Source organism: Nicotiana attenuata, unplaced genomic scaffold (genome assembly GCF_001879085.1).
Source record: "Nicotiana attenuata strain UT unplaced genomic scaffold, NIATTr2, whole genome shotgun sequence".
NCBI classification, from domain to species: Eukaryota; Viridiplantae; Streptophyta; class Magnoliopsida; order Solanales; family Solanaceae; genus Nicotiana; species Nicotiana attenuata.
The window spans coordinates 218,995-236,678 of NW_017670980.1; the positions used below are offsets into that span (position 1 = coordinate 218,995).

Genomic DNA, 17,684 nt, shown 5'->3' on the forward strand with positions numbered 1-17,684 from the left:
GAAGGAGACTCCATCACACTTGAAAACACCAAGTCTCATCATCTCATCATCCCAACCTGAACATCCTCAGCCAGATTGCATTTCCCCCTGCCGGGAACAAAATACCAAATCTCTAAATCACGAACTGAGTAAACCTCCCTTCAAGTCATTCACTGCCTCCACACGTAGGCAAACATCCTGACATCATATCAATACCGCGGAAAATCATTCATAAGCATCATGGCAACCTGTGCCTAACCTCAAGGCTCCCAGGAGTACCGCTACCGAGCCGAAACAATAAGATATCCTTCCATAGAGCGACTGTAGTAGTCCAATCAACTATACCGGGAGAAATATCCCGCACCACATCTGTAGTGCCATCGAAGTTCTTAAATTCTCGATTTACAACAAGCGCTCTGCGTCGCATAAGATTGAGTAGGAAGGAAACAAAGGCATAAGCCTTAGAGGAATCAAATCGCACGATAAGGAAATCAAGAAGGGAAGTACTCCTAACAGCCCTGTAGCCTCCCAAGGATAAGTACAGACGTCTCCGTACCAATCCGCGAGACTCTACTAGACTTGCTCATGACTCATGAGACCGACAGGAACCTAGAGCTCTGATACCATGTTGTCACGACCCAAAATCCACTAAGGGTCGTGGTGGCACCGGACACTGCTGTTAGGCAAGCCAACCAAATTACTTAATCAAAATCTCAGTTTAACACTTTTGAAATACAGGATTTTTCCTTCATTATTTAGGAATTTTAAAGAATATAATTTTCAAATCAAATTTAAAAGTTAAGCAATTAATACAATACTTCAAACCATCCCAGAACCCGGTGTCACAAGTGCATGAGCATCTACTGATAAGAGAAATAAAATACAACATCCGTCCGGAATACAGTGGACGAAAGTAAATACAGTACACTGGAAGGGACTACCCTAGCTGCGGCCGTCTCGAATGATGCAGCTCACCTAGTCCCAGAATCATCCGTGCTGCTATGCCCAGCGGGCTACTGGAGTTACAGATACCTGTGCAACAAAATGCACAGCAAGTGTAGTATGAGTACAAAAACAACGTGTACCCAATGAGTATCCCGCCTAATCCCGAAGGGGTAGAGACGAGAAGGTGAACTTTGACACTCTCTAATAGTCCAATAATTATTCATCCTTAATATATATATTAAGCGGTGGATTTATCTTATAAACATGATTCTAATCCAGATAAAGGAAACAAGTAAACATATAATTCTTTCATGGGAAATTTCCTTAGATTCTTGTTATTATTAACAATATGATCTCGAGCCATAGTGAGGCATGAAACAACTCAAATAAGTTCAAGACAACAGCACAAACATGCGCAAATCATGTCGAGGTCGATGGCCCGCTCCAACAGAAATGTAAAGTGTGCACTGCCGAGGGTCGAGCGGCCCGCACCATAGATGCATCTATTTAATGTGCCGAGGCGTTCGGCCCGTTCCAAAAATAAACACACGCAGACAGACTCTCGTCAACATGGAGCAAATATCCAAGAAAGGCCAATTCTCTTTAATAATTTGAGAAAACGGGGCTTAAGTCTTTTTAGAAATCCATTTATCAATTTAATGTGATTTAAGCAATTCAAGCCATCAATGGGTTCACAATTAATCTAAGTATAACATGCTTTTGGATCCTAGACTACCCGGACAATAGCATAATAGTAGCTACGCACGGACTCTCGTCACCTCGTGCGCACGTAGCCCCCACAAATAGGAGCACATAACCAATTTAAATTACCTATGGGGTAAATTCCCTCTCACAAGATTAGAAAGGAGACTCACCTCGCTCCGAAGATCCATAAACGGCCTCCAAGCCTTCCCGACGACTCGAATCGTTGCAAAAATGATCCGAAACTAGACAAATAACGGCAACTAATGAGAATATACTCGAACAATTGTTAACAATTCAAATTATACAAATTCCCAACTCCGCTTGGTGAAATGACCAAAATTCCCTCGGGCCCACGTGCCCGGATTCCGAAATTTCTCAAAGATATACTCTACCCATAGCTTCACTAGCTCAAATATACAATTTACTCCTATTTCCATGCTCAAATTCGTGGTAAAAATCTAATTTATCAAGTTCTAGGTTTCCATCCAAAAATCCCAATTTTCCCACAATTTTCATGTCTAATTCCATGATATAATCTTGCATTTAACTTGGAAATGAGCAGGAGTAACTTACCTTAACATAGATGACGAAATCCCTTCACAAGGCTCTCCAAAAATCGCCCAAACCAAGAGGAAAATTGGTGAAATGAACTCAAACCCCAATTTTAAAACACCTTCTGCCTTCAGCGATTTCCGCTTCTGCGGAAATATTTCCGCTTCCGCGGTACCGCTTCTGCGGACAATATGCCGCTTCTGCGGCTTCCACTGGAGTCCCGACTTTCCGCTTCTGCGATCCCTCGCTCGCAGATGCGGTTCCGCTTCTGCGAAAAACCAACCGCATCTGCGGAGCCTGCAGCACCAAACCAAAACCGCCTCTGCGGCCTCCCCTTCGCACCTGCGACGCCGCTTCTGCGGTCCCAATTCCGCAGAAGCGGAAATAATAGAAGCAACAACAACAATGAAGTTTCACAAGTCCAAAACTTCCCGTTAGCCATCCGAAATCATCCCGAGGCCCCCGAGACCCCAACCAACCGTACCAACCAGTCCCAAAACACATTGCGGACTTGCTCGAGGCCCCAAATAACATCAAACAACGTCAAAACCACGAATCGACCTCCAATCCAAGCTTAATGAACCTTGAGATTTCCAACTTCTATTTCCGATGTCGAAACCTATCAAATCACGTCCGATTGACTTCAAATTTTGTACACAAGTCATATTTGTCATTACGGACCTACTCCAACTTCCGTGATCGGATTCCGACCCCGATATCAAAAAGTCCACTTTTGGTCAAACTTCTCAAAAACCTTCAAATTTCTATTTTTAGCCAAATGCTTTCAAAATGACATACGGAGCTCCGAATTCACTTCCGATCACGCTCCCAACTCTAGAATCACCATACGGAGCTACTCCCAGTCTCGGAATCCTAAGCGGACATCAATAACACTCAAATGCACTTTAAGCCAAACTGATGCAATTTCTTCTAAAATGCTAACTTCTACAATGGGCGCCAAAACGCTCTCGGGTTATCCAAAATCCGAACCGGGCATACGCCCAAGTCCGAAATCATCACACGGACCTGCTGGAACCTTCGGATCCCGATTCCAAGGTCATTTACTCAAAATTCCAATCCTAGTTCATTTCTTCAACTTTAAGCTTTCAAAATGAGAATTCTCCTTCCAAATCCATTCTGAACTTACCAAAATTCAATTTCGGCCACGCGTACAAGTCAATATACCGGAAATGAAGCTGCTCATGACCTCAGACTGCTGAACGCCGCGCTAGAGCTCAAAACAACCGGTCGGGTCGTTACATTAACCCAATAAACACATATCACCCCCACAATGGAGGAAGAGAAGGAAGGTGGTGCTGTATATGGTTGGGTATGGATGAGGGGGAATGGAGGAATAGATGAGGAAGAAGAAGAAGGGAGGGTTTAGGTTGGTGGTCGTGTGAGAGGAAGAAAGTGGGGGAATTAAGAGGGGTGGGCCGTGTAGGTTTTAAGTTAAATGAGGTAAAAGAATAAAATAAAAAGAAAATAAATAAAAAATTCTGGACATACCTGGACTAGTGCGGCCTTATCGCGGGCGTGCTAGTTTAATCAAAACAAGGCAGAATAAAACCCAACTAGCGCGGGCTTAGCGTTGGCTTAGCGCGGCCACGCTAGTGGGTTGAATCTGAGGCAGAATAAAACCCAACTAGCGCGGGCTTAGCACGGCCGCGCTAGTTTTTCCACAAGCGAGGCATAATAAAACCTGATTAGCGCTGCCTTAGCGCTGGTGTAGCGCGGGCGCGCTAATCCAGGCGTTCCCAGTGTTTTTTTCTTGATAAATGGAGTTACATAATACACAAACAACACATTCGTGGGTTGCCTCCCACACAGCGCCTGATTTAACATCGCGGCAAGACGCAAGCATGCGATCATCACTCTTCATTCGCATATTGGGGCTCTTCCAAATTAATTGCCACTCTATCCCCTTTTTCTTCAGCCATTCCAAGGTAATGTTTCAACCTTTGACCATTTACTGTGAACTTGTTTGTCCCATCTTCTGATTCAATCTCTACAGCTCCACTTACGAACATTTGCACCACTCTGAGTGGTCCTGACCAACGAGACTTTAACTTACCCGGAAACAATCTCAATCTCGACTTGTATAACAACACTAGATCTCCAAGTTTGAAGTTTCGATCCACGATGTGCTTATCATGCATTAATTTCATCCTTTGTTTGTATAGTCTAGCACTCTCAAAGGCTTGGAACCTGAATTCTTCCAGCTCATGTAACCCAGTGACTCTGTTAGTATCTGCAGTCTCCATTCTAAGTTCAACTTTCGCAATGCCCAAAGTGCTTTATGTTCTAGCTCAACTGGGAGGTGGCATGCCTTGCCAAACACCAACTTGTACGGTGACATGCCAATTGGGGTTTTGAAGGTTGTACGGTACGCCCACAATGCATCATCCAATTTCTTCGCCCAGTCAGTCCTTGTCGCATTCACTGTTTTTGTGAGGACACTTTTAATCTCCCTGTTAGACACTTCAACTTGCCCGCTCGATTGTGGGTGGTACGGGGTGGTCACTTTATGACGAACTCCATATTTTTCCAGCAGTCGTGCGAATGCTCTATTGCAGAAATGGGTTTGATCTGCCATCACTAAGTATAGCTCTTGGGGTACCAAAACTTGTGAAAATGTTCTTCCTTAGAAAGCCTAGTACCCCTTTAGTATCATTGGTCGGAAGAGCCACTGCTTCGACCCACTTGGAGACATAGTCAATTGCTACCAATATGTACTTGTTCCCATACGAGCTGACAAATGGCCCCATGAAGTCAATCCCCCACATGTCAAAAATCTCCAGCTCTTGAATTGTGGTCATTGGCATCTCGTGTCTACTAGATATGTTGCCAGTCCTTTGGTAGTCATCGCAGCTTTTAATCCAAGCATGGGCATCCTTGTACAGCGTAGGCCAGTATAAGCCTGACTCCAAAACCTTAGCTGATGCCCTAATTCCTCCAAAGTGTCCCCAATATGGTGAAGCATGGCAAGCTTGCAAAACAGAATGTTGATCTTTCTCGGGGATACAACGTCGGATCATGTTATCTACACATATTCTAAACAATAGAGGTTCATCCCAATAATAATTCCGACAATCACGAAAGAAATTTTTCTTTCGAATTGAGGAGAGTTCATAAGGTACAATACCACTTGCTAAATAATTAGCAATATCAGCATACCAAGGTGCCTCCTCCATTGTCATTGCTAGTAATTGTTCATCCGGGAATGTCTCTGTTATATCCTCAACCTCTACCTTATTTTTAGCTCCTTCCAACCTTGAGAAGTGGTCAGCTACTTGGTTCTCTGTCCCTTTTTGGTCACGTATTTCCAGATCGAATTCTTGTAACAGAAGAACCCAGCAAATCAAGCATGGCTTGACTCCTTCTTTTCTATCAGGTACCTAATTGATGCATGGTCAGTGTAAACAATAACTTTCGAACCAATCAAGTATGACCTGAATTTGTCAAATGCGAAAACAACAACCAGCATATCTTTTTCCGTCACAGTGTAGTTGAGTTATGCACCATTTAGCGTTTTGCTTGCATAGTAAATCGGGTGCATCAGTTTATCCTTTCTTTGCCCCAAGACTGCTCCTATGGCATAGTCACTTGCGTCGCACATAAGCTCAAATGGTTGCTCCTAGTTGGGTACAACAATGATGGGTGCAGTCACCAATCTCTTCTTCAGCTCCTCAAATGCCAACCTGCAATCATTAGAAAACACAAAGGGGTGATCCTTTTCAAGGAGTTTGCATAATAGGTTAGCAATTTCAGAGAAATCTTTTATGAATCGCCTGTAGAACCCGATGTGTCCAAGGAAACTTCTCGCCGCCTTGACTGAAGTGGGCGGTGGTAGCTTTTCAATAACGTCAACCTTATCATGGTCGACCTCAATTCCTTTACTAGACACTCGATGCCCCAGGACTATCCCTTCCTGTACCATAAAATGGCACTTCTCCCAGTTCAACACTAAATTTGTCTCCACACATCTTTTGAGCACTCTTCTTAAGTTGTGAAGACAGTCCTCGAATGAATCCCCCACAACAGAGAAATCATCCATAAAGACTTCCATGATATCCTCCACCATGTCTGTGAAAATGGCTAACATGCACCGTTGAAATGTCGCCGGTGCATTGCAAAGCCCAAAAGGCATTCTCCGGAAGGCGAAGATTCCATACGGACACGTGAAGGATGTTTTCTCTCTATCTTCGGGGGTTATCGATATCTGATTGTGCCTCGAATATCCATCCAAGAAATAGAAGTGCGATCGCCCGGCCAGATTGTCCAACATTTGGTCAATGAATGGCAAGGGAAAGTGGTCCTTTTGGGTGGCTGTGCTCAATTTTCGATAATCCATGCAAATTTGCCATCCCGTGACTGTACGAGTTGAGATCAACTCATTGTTCTCATTTTGCAGAACAGTCATTCCTCCCTTTGTCGGCACACATTGGACAGGGCTGACCCAATTGCTATCAGAGATGGGGAAGATGATTCCCGTATCTAACCATTTGATCACTTCCTTCTTTACTACCTCTTTGATGTTTGGGTTCAGCCTTCTTTTATGTTCTCTGGAAGGTTTGTGCCCTTCTTCCAGGAGAATCTGTGCATACAGAAGGCTGGGCTGATACCCTTTATGTCTGCCATGGTCCAGCCAATGGCAGTCTTACTTTCCTGCAGTACCTGTAAGAGCTATTCTACCTGCACATCTAGCAAACCTAATGATATAATAACAGGCAAAGTAGAATCAGGGCCTAAGAAAACGTACCTGAGGTGAGGTGGGAGAGGCTTCAGCTCCAGCTTGGGTGGTTCCTCTACTGATGGCTTTGCTGGAGGTGTAGTCCTTTTTTCTAACTCAAGGGACTCGAACTGAGGTTCCCTTTTCCAGAAGCCTTGGCCTTCAAGTGCCATGACCCACTCAGCTAACCCTTCACCATCCATCTCTTCCAAATTTGTCAGACATGCCTCCAATAGATCTTTAGCAGTCAGGGTCACATCATCTTCTTGAAGGATCACATCCACTGCCTCCACTAGAGAGAAATTAGCATATTCATTGGGCCTCCTTATAGATTGCTGAACATTGAATATGACTTCTTCATCGTTCAGTCTCATTTTTAACTCCCCAGTCTCACAATCGATCAGTGCTCTCCCAGTGGCCAAAAATGGCCTACCTAAAATGATATGTATCTCCTCATCTACCTAACAGTCCAGAATAACAAAGTCTGCAGGGAACACGAACTTTCCCACTTGCACCAACACATCATCAAGAATCCCAGTAGGCTTTTTTACCGTGCGGTCAGCTAGCTGCAGCAACATCGAAGTCGGTCTAGCTCTGCCAATGCCCAGTTTGGTGTATACAGCCAGAGGCATCAAATTTATACTGGCTCCTAAATCACATAATGCCTTTGCAAAGGCATAACTCCTAATCGTGCATGGAATAGTAAAGCTGCCTGGGTCAGACATCTTTTGAGCCATCGGTCTGTTCACTACTATGCTGCAGGTCTGCGTCAGAGTCACTGTGGATAGATCCTGAAAATCAAACTTCCGTGACATTAGGTCTTTCGTCATCTTCGCATAACCTGACATTTCCCTCAATGCATCCATCAAAGGAATATTCAACTGAATTTGACGTAGCATCTCCATGAATTTCTTGTATTGATCTTTCTTCTTTTGTTTTACCAGTCTCTGAGGGAATGGTGCAGGTATCACCCTTTGTGCACTGCTTGCTGGCTTCTCTCTGTTGGAGTTCTGTGGCACAAGAGGCACCACCTGTTCTACAGCTTGTTCATTCACCTTAGCCTTACCTTTTTCCTCTGGACCCTGTTCAACCACCACTTCAGTCAGATTTGTTGGTTCATTTACCTCTAGTGGAATTGGAGTGGCTGGCGTAGTCTCTTTGCTGGCTTGTGCAACCTCCTGCTCTTTGTCTAAATCTCTCCCATTCTGGAGACTTACTGCCATCAGTTGATTCGGGTTTTGCTCCTTGGGGTTAATATTGTATCCGTTGGCAATGTTCTTTGGGTCCGGTTGTTTAAATCCATAGACAACTGCCCCAACTGAGTTTCAATGTTCTTTATAGCTGAATCATGCACTACCAATTTTTCCTGCATCTTACCATTTGTCCCAAGGAGTTGCTGAAGCATCCCCCTAATCTCTACCATGTTGTTATCTTGCTGCTGAGGAGGTGGTTGATATGTCAACTGTTGTTGGTTCTTCTGTGGGTAGCCTTGTTGTCTCTAGTGGTATGGCACCATTTGGCCTTGAGTTTGCATACCCCCAGGCTGTGGCATGTTTGGTGTATATTGCTAATTTGGTGCCGGTATCCACTACTGTCCTCCTTGTCTCTGACCCTCAAAGTTGTTAACATAATTCATATCTTCTCTTGCCCCTGGATTTTCACCTTCTCCGCTCCATGGACACACATAAGACTGATTAACACAGGGTGTACACAGTCCTCCATTTGTTGTATCAACAATATGCACCTATTTTGTAGCCATCTCATCTATCTTCTTTGTCAATATACTCATCTGAGTCATGAGTGTGGCCATGTTCTCTGCATGCGAATTATTTGGGTCAAGAGGAACTGAATGCACTATGGGTGCCAGTGTTGTACCTCTAGTCATCCACCCCGAATTCTGGGACATCTTGTCAAGAAGAACTTTGCACTCGGTGAATGTCTTACTCAAAAATGCACCTCCAGCTGAAGCATCCACATTGGCCTTTAGATTGTCAGCTAACCCCATGAACCTCCGGCCAAGCATCTGTTCTGGAATGCCATGGTGAGGACACTTCACCAGCATCCCTTTAAATCTCTCCCACGTTTCTTGCAAGGTTTCAGTCGGCTGCTGCTTATATTGCAATATTTCATCAATCTGCTTTGCAGTCTTGTTGGGCGGGTAGAACTTATTCAGGAACTGCTTTACTAATTCCTCCCAGGTGACAATGGAATTGATTGGGAGCGAATTTAGCCTATGTCTGAGCTTCCCCAGTTACAGAGAACGGGAACAGCAATAGCTTGATAGCTTCTGGGGTCACATTTGGCTGCCTTTGCATCACACAAATTGACAGAAATTTTTTCAAATGTTGCTGAGGGTCCTCAATGTGTGACCCGGAGAACAGTCCCTTATTCTGCAGCGATGCAGCATGTTGTTGGTGATCTGGAATGTCTCCGCTTGAATTGCGGGCACAGCTATGGCAGTTGCCAGGTTGTCAGCTGTGGGTTGAGCCCAATCATAAAGTGCAGCTTCTGGCACAAGAGGTGCCACCACTCTGACATTTGGGTCAACTGGCTCATCCCAGATGTTTCCGTTGACGTTCTCTACGTCACCCATGTCAATTTCAAGCTGGTGTGGTTGTTGTGATTGTTGGATCCTCTTGTTGGCATGGTTCAATTCCCTGAATGTCTTCTCGGGGTCTGAAAGTCCTTCAAGCAGTTCTTCATTCCTCGAAGAATTTCTAGGCATACACCTGAATTCCACAAGAGTTCAAACGTTAGAATTTTAATGAAATTTGTTCAACACCTTTGAAACTTGATTTGAGCTAATAATTTTCTAACACTACTTCTAAATTATAATAAACAACACCGTTTGTTCCCCGGCAACATCGCCAAAATTTGATATCGCCCAACTATGCCTTTTAAAGGACAAAGCGGTCACTGCAAATATAATCCGGTTTTAATTCCGGAGTTGAATCCTCAGGGAACTAACCTATCTATTATACTTTTTAGCAATGTTATTATCAGCTCAATCAATCTCTAGATGCAAGATTTTTGATCAATAAATATTGAATTTTTGTTAACTACTTCAAATACTATTAAAAACAACGATCACCTAAAACAAGGATAATTTAATGGTAAGAAGGCCTAGGGCAGTGATTTCCCCAATTGCTAGTTTAGGTCTTGACTCTTCCACTATAATCTCGCCGAAATACTCTATGAGGATTAAGAGTTATGGGTTATCGTAATTATCTCTTGATCAATTACAATAATTTACTAGAGCATTCTCTCGAACTACTCTAGCTGACAATAGTTATGCAACTCTAAATTATCCCACCAAGGTTTCGTTATCTCTAAACTCACTTTTAAGTTCAAGTAATGAATCTCTTCAATTACCCAAAAGTGGTGTTGTTCAACAGCTGTCTAACCTAATATTCTTTCTCAAGCAATACAAGGTAATTAGACACGAGCAATCAAGGGCCCATTCAATTAATCACCATACAAAACATAGTTGAACAATCATATTATAAACCCGGCTCGATTATAACAACTTGAGTCAAAACTTCAACCAACAATTGGTTCCATCAACATAGATAAAGGATTTAGCTACTCATACTAATATTCATCACAATAATATTCAAATTCATCACAAATCGTAAAAACAAAAGGAAGAAAAGAAGAACTCGTTGGTGAATAATCCTCATTGCCTCTTGCTTCTCTCTTTCTTGATAATCCATTATTGGGAGAGCTTGACCTTCTATAGGTTAAGTGAATTTTCCCCAGACTTCCAAATTTACCCCTGAAAATTACGTTTCCCACATCTGGACTAGTGCGGGCGGGCTAAGGCCGCGCTAATGCCCGCGCTAGTGGGGTTATATTCTGCAGCAGATGACTGGACTAGAGCGGGCGTGCTAAGGCCGCGCTAATGCTCGCGCTAGTGGGGTTTCTCTCTGCCATTATGAGCTTCATTCCCTTAATTCGCCCACTAGCTCCAATTTTTGCCCGGATCACCATCATAAGTCTTCATTTAGGTATTGCACTCCTGTGAAACACAAAGTCACCATAAGAGACAATTTTTTGCATTATTTACACACTTAAGACAGTAAAGCATCCTTAAGTTAGAGTCTGAACGTAAGCCAAACTATACAATTTAGCCTATTATCAATCCACAGGCCAATCACTGCACAATTACAGCTTAGTTGAAAGAAAAGAGACTTGACATGCCAAAACTTCGCTGCGAGCTCGGAACGAACGGAGTGGAAGGGATCAAAAGAACCACTCGTATCTAGCCATAATTAACTTAATAACATCAAATATTGCTAAAGAAATCAATTACAATACATAAATTTAGGTTTCCCAAACTTTTCCCCAAAAAGTTAAAAATCGACCCTAGGCCCGCTTGGTAAAAACTCGAGGTTCGGACCAAAATTCGTTCACCCATTCACCTCCGAGCTCGGATACATAATTAGTTTTGAAATCCGACCCCAATTTGAGGCCTAAATCACAATTTCCCAGAAATTCCTAATATTACCCAAACCCCCAATTTCTGCCACGGAAATCCTAAATTTTTGGTTGGAAATTCATGAAATGTGATGGGAAATTGAAAGAAAGTAGGTTAGGATCACTTACAAAAGTTTTGGGAAAGAATTGGTGTTGGGAGAATCGCCTCTAGGGTTCCAGGATTTGAAAAATATGGAGAATGGGAGAAAATCCCATCAAACTTAAGTTTAGATCAGTTGCAGGTGCCACATTTGCGACCTGAGATTCGCAAATGCGAGCCCCGCAAATGCGAAGAACCTATCACAAATGCGAAGGTTTCACATTACTGTGTTCATCGCATTTGCGACAAATAGTTCGCAAATGCGAACTCTGATCCTTCCGCAAATGCGACCAATTAATCACATTTGCGATCACTGTTTCCCATCTCCCGCTTCGCAATTGTGAAGATTTGTCCGCAAATGCGAACACTGGCTCCCCGCAAATGCGAACACTGGCTCTTCGCAAATGTGATCTCATGATCGCAAATACGAACTTGTGCTAGCCCTGGTACACTTTGCAAATGCGAAGAATTTGCTTGCAATCGCGTGCCAGCTAGCATGGGGATGTTCACAAATGTGAACACTGATCTAATGCGAGATCAGACACTAGTCAAAGAAATTGCATAACTAATATTGCTCTAAGTCAAATTTTCACTTTGTGGCCTATCCGAAACTTACCCGAGCCCTCAGGGCTCCAAACCAAACATGCACACAAGTCTTAAAACAGCATACGAACCTACTCGCGCGATCAAATCGGTAAAATAACACCTAGAACTATGAATTTAGCACCAAATCACATGCAATACTTAAGAACACTTTGAAATTTCTATTTTTATAATCGGATGCCCGAATCACGTCAAATGAGTTTTGTTTCTCACCAAATTTTACAGAGTATAAATATTATTTTGGACATGTACCAGGCTTCGGAACAAAAATACGGGCCCTATACCAAGCAGATCAAACATTAACTAAATTCTTAAAACCATTAGATTTTCAGTCTTTCAATTTTTATCAAAAATTCATTTATCGAGGTAGGGACCTCAGAGTTCGATTTCGGGCATACGTCCAAGTCCCATATTTCAATAGGATCCACCGGGACTGTCAAAACACGTGTCCGGATCTGTTTACTGAAGACGTTGACTGAAGTCAACTAAATCAATTTTTAAAGGCAACAAAGTAGGTTTTAAAGGTCTTGAAATACGGAATCGAGTTCTAAAACATAAGATGTCCTTTTGGGTCATCACAAGCTCCAGATCAGATACGTAGAATAGCTCATAATTACAAATGAGGAAGAAAGCAATTAATCATGGATTACATGGGACTTACTATCATTACACCATCAGTTAATTAAAAATCAATTATACAACGTACAATAATGCAACAAATGGTTCTAAGGGCAGAATAAGTCAATTACTTATGGAATTGACAAACAAGTAAAGAATTAACTCATTAGTTACGAAATTCCAGCATTTACTCAATCGTTATAAGTGTTTCAAACGTAATGGATAGATTGAGTAAATGCTCTGTCACGACCACAACCCCGATCGTGATGGCGCCCAACACACTGCTAGGCAAGCCCGACCTTTTTACAACATTTCCCAATACTTAAGCAGATTACTGATATGCAACACAGGAAACGGTACTAAACCATTTTATTAAAAATCTAGAAATACTGGTAAATAGTGCGGAAATTTAACAGAATACTGAACATAGCCCCAAGGGACCCGGTGTCACGAACATGAGCCTCAAAATACAGAGTTTCAACCTACTACAGAGTCTGTCTAGAAGTAGAAAATGCGGAAATAAGAGATAGGGATAGAGGGGAGAAATCCAAGGCTGTGAACGCCGTGCAGCTACCTCGATACTCCCGGAAATGTCTCTGCTCAGATGATCAAGTCTCACTCAGCCTGGGTAGAACTTGGATCTGCACGCAAGGTGCAGGGAGTAAAGTGAGTACTCCGACCCAGTGAGTAATAAACATAAATACAGACTGAAAGTAAGAAACCACAAAAATACACAAAATAACCTATAGCTGACAGTTTAGATTAATATCTGCGAAATAGTAACCCAATGATACTGTAATATGGGAAATTAACAACAGAACAACAGTTAATGAGACAAATGCATGAATGCAATGCAATGCATATGACGGTACCCTCGGGTACCCACTGCGGCGTGCAGCCCGAGCCATCTATTTTATTTATCGTCGACGGCGCTCACTGGGGGTGTGTACAGACTCCGGAGGGGCTCCTACAACCCAAGCGCAATATCAAGCCATCTCGTGGCATCAAATCTAGGCCCTCAACCTTATATCAATATTAGTATAATCAACCAGGCTCTCAGGCTCAATATCAATGTAATCAACCAGGCTCTCGGCCTCAATATCAATGTAACACTGCTGCGGCGCGCAACCCGATCCATGCTCAGTCCAGAAATCATCATAAGCCCCTTGGGCATTTGTAAAATAGTAGTTCTCAGCCCGAAATATCATTTAAGAATATCATTTGAGTTTTCAAAACATAGAAGGATGGCTGAGTTTGCAAAACAGCATTTAAAACCTTGGACTGAGACCAAATGATATGCAAAATATGCTAAAACAGTAATATCAATCCCTGAAGGATACAATTGAAAAACATGACTGAGAGTATAATTTATGAAAAGAAGTGAGGAAAACTAGCCAAAATCCCCTAAGGATTCTACAGGTCGGCACAAGGCCCCAAACATGGCAACAAGCCCAATTCACATCAATATAGTATATGCCTCAGTCAAAGGTGGAGTAGGAATATCACTCGGGATGGACCAAGTCACAATCCACAATAACCAACGACCCCGCACTCGTCATAGAGCGCGCGTCACACCTCAATATAGCGTTACGATGTGAAAGTCCGGGGTTTCAAACCCTCAAAGCAGCATTTACACCTATTACACACCTCAAGCCGACCAAAGTCTAGCTCGCAATGCCTTTTCCTCTCGAATCGACCTCCTCGCGCGTCGAATCTGACCAAAACCACAACGAATACGTCACAATATACCAAGGGAACAAAACCCAATCAAAATAATCGAAAAATAACAAGCATTCCCGAAATTTGCAAAACTCGAGCCCCGGGCCCACTTCTCGAAATCCAGAAAATTTTACACTAATAGGTTCCTTATCTCGCCAAGAGCCTATAAATATCAAAATCACAAGAATCGGAGTCCATTTGACCCCTCAAATCTCTTGTTTAAACTCTCTTAAGTTCAAGCCCTAAACCACCATTTTTGACTTTTAATTCCTTGAGTTTTCAGTTCTAATCCATGTTTTACACCATAAAATCATATTCTAAGTCCAAGAATCCATACCTGATGAAAGCCCTTGAAACCCTCTTCAAAATCGCCCAAAAACTCCCCAAGTCCGAAGTGCAAAATGTTGTTCTTTCAAATTTCGCGAAGAAGAGTATTTCATTTAACTGCCCAGGCAAACCGCATTTGCGGTCCCTATCATTCTTCTGCGGCTTCCGCTCCTGCGGTCCATATCCGCTTCTGCGGACTTTCACTTAAGGGCCACGACCGCTTCCGCGGTCTAGAATTTCGCACCCGCGAGACCGCTTCTGCGGCCCAGGCTTCCGCTTCTGCGGAACCAGCCCAGAGCCCAAATTCCTCTTCTGCGCCTTCTCGTCTGCTTCTGCGAGACCGCACCTGTGGTCCCATAACCGCAGTGCGAAAATACTAGATACCAGAAATTTCAGCAAACACTCAAGTCCAAATTTCACCACGTTGGCCATCCGAAACACACCCCGAGGCCCTCGGGACCTCGACCAAACACACAAATATGTTCCAATACCTAATTCAAACTTGCGCGTAACCTCAAAACACTACCGTTAACACCAAAATCATCAAATTTCATCAAATCAAAGCCTAAGTTCATCCAATTCTTCCGAAACTCGCATTCGATCAAAACCCCAACCTAAACACCTCCAAATCAACTGAAATTTTGCACACACGTCCCAAATCACCTAATGAAGCTACTGCAACTCTCGGAATTCCATTCCGACCCTCGGATCAAAATCTCACCTACCAATCGGAATTCGCCAAAACACTAACTTCGCCAAAATAGGCTAACTTCTACACCGACCCTCCAAAACTACTTCCGATCACGCTCCTAAGTCTCAAATCATCCCCCGAAGCTAACCGAATCACCGGAAATCATATCCGAGCCCTCTAACTCACTAGTCAACATCCGGTTGACTTTTCCCAACCAAGCCTTTCTTAAAGAGACTAAGTGTCTCATTTCCTACCAAACTCAATCTGAATCAACCCAAGCTTACCAAACATAGATAATGAAACATGAAGAAGCATAAAATAGGGAAACAGGACGGTAACACATGAGACGACGGGCCGGTTCATCACATCCTCCCCAACTAAAACAAACGCTCGTCCTCAAGCGAGTCAAGAAACATACCTGAAGTCTCAAATAGGTGAGGGTATCTGCTCCGCATCTCCTGCTCGGTCTCCCAAGTAGCCTCTTCCACGGGCCGACCTCTCCACTGTACCTTCACCGAAGCTATATCCTTTGATCTCAATTTCCGAACCTGACGACCCAAAATAGCCATTGGCTCCACATTATAAGTCAAGTCATCATCCAACTGAACCGTGCTGAAGTCCAAAACATGAGACGGGTCCCAAACATACTTCCGGAGCATAGAAACATGGAATACCGAATGCACACTCGACAAGCTGGGTGGCAAGGCAAGCTTATAAGCCACCTCTCTAATCCTCCTAAGCACCTCAAAAGGTCCAATGAACCGCGGACTCAACTTCCCTTTCTTCCCAAACCTCATAACACCCTTCATGGGCGAAATCTTCAGCAAAACCTTCTCACCCTCCATATAAGACACATCTCGGACCTTCCGGTCCGCATAACTCTTCTGACGCGACTGAGCTGTACGAAGCCTCTCCTAAATCACCTTCACTTTCTCTAATACATCCTGGACTAAATCTGTCCCCAACAACCTAGCCTCACCGGGCTCGAACCAACCGACTGGAGATCTACACCGCCTCCCATACAAGGCCTCATACGGTGCCATCTGAATACTGGACTGATAACTGTTGTTGTAGGCAAACTCTGCAAGTGGCAAAAACTCATCCCAAGAACCTCCAAAGTCAATCACACAGGCACGCAACATATCCTCCAATATCTGAATAGTACGCTCGGACTGCCCGTCCGTCTGAGGATGAAACGTTGTGCTCAACTCCACCTGAGTACCCAACTCCCGCTGAAAAGTCCTCCAAAACAGAGAAGTGAACTGAGTGCCTCTATCCGAGATAATAGAAACTGGAACCCCATGCAACCGAACAATCTCCCGAATAAAGATCCCTGCCAGCCTCTCTGAAGAATAGGTAGTACACACCGGAATGAAATGTGCGGACTTGGTCAGCCGATCCACAATCACCCAAATCGAGTCGAACTTCTTTAAAGTCCGAGGAAGACCACTCACAAAATCCATAGTAACTCTCTCCCACTTCCACTCGGGAATAACCATCTGCTGAAGCAAACCGCCCGGTCTCTGGTGCTCATATTTCACCTGCTGACAGTTGAGACACCGAGCCACAAATCCCACAATGTCTTTCTTCATCCTTCTCCACCAGTAGTGCTGTCTCAAGTCCTGATACATCTTCGCGGCACCCAGATGGATGGAATACCGCGAGCTGTGGGCCTCCTCAAGAATCAACTCTCTAAGCCCATCCATATTGGGCACACAAATCCGGCCCCGCATCCTCAATACACCGTCATCACCGATGGTCACATCCCTGGCATCACCATGCTGAACCCGATCTCTAAGGACAAGCAAATATGGGTCATCATACTGGCGCTCTCTGATGCTATCAAATAAGGAAGACCGAGAAACCACGCTCGCAAGCACTCGGCTAGGCTCAGAAATATCTAACCGCACCAACCGATTGGCTAAAGCCTGAACATCTACTGCAAGGGGTCTCTCCCCAACTGGAATGTAAGCCAAACTCCCCATACTGACTGCCTTTCGGCTCAAAGCATCGGCCACTACATTGGCCTTTCCCGGATGATACAGAATAGTAATATGATAATCCTTAAGCAACTCAAGCCACCTTCGCTGCCTCAAATTAAGATGTTTTTTGCTTGAACAAATGCTGAAGACTGCGATGAAGTGTGAATACCTCACAAGATACGCCATATAAGTAGTGCCTCCAAATCTTCAAAGCATGAACTATAGCAGCCAACTCCAAATCGTGAACAGGGTAGT

The 17,684-nt window shown here is 43.7% G+C and overlaps 1 protein-coding gene across 1 annotated transcript; it reads right to left on the bottom strand.

Annotated features, from left to right (window-relative positions):
* Positions 1-4,052: 4,052 nt before the first annotated feature.
* On the bottom strand, positions 4,053-4,777 carry LOC109244994. The gene is made up of 2 exons (XM_019412168.1): positions 4,390-4,777; positions 4,053-4,231 (listed from the first exon to the last, which is right to left on the bottom strand). The coding sequence occupies exons 1-2, from the start codon at positions 4,775-4,777 to the stop codon at positions 4,053-4,055; spliced, it is 567 nt and encodes a 188-aa protein (XP_019267713.1).
* Between the last annotated feature and the right edge of the window lie 12,907 nt (positions 4,778-17,684).

What these genes read in the sequence shown, in the direction of transcription:
- LOC109244994 (XM_019412168.1), bottom strand. Translation starts at nt 4,777, where the DNA reads ATGGCAGATCAAACCCATTTCTGCAATAGAGCATTCGCACGACTGCTG. An exon ending in CATGAGCTGGAAGAATTCAG is followed by an intron (nt 4,232 to 4,389) that starts GTTCCAAGCCTT and finishes CTCGTTGGTCAG; the next exon opens with GACCACTCAGAGTGGTGCAA.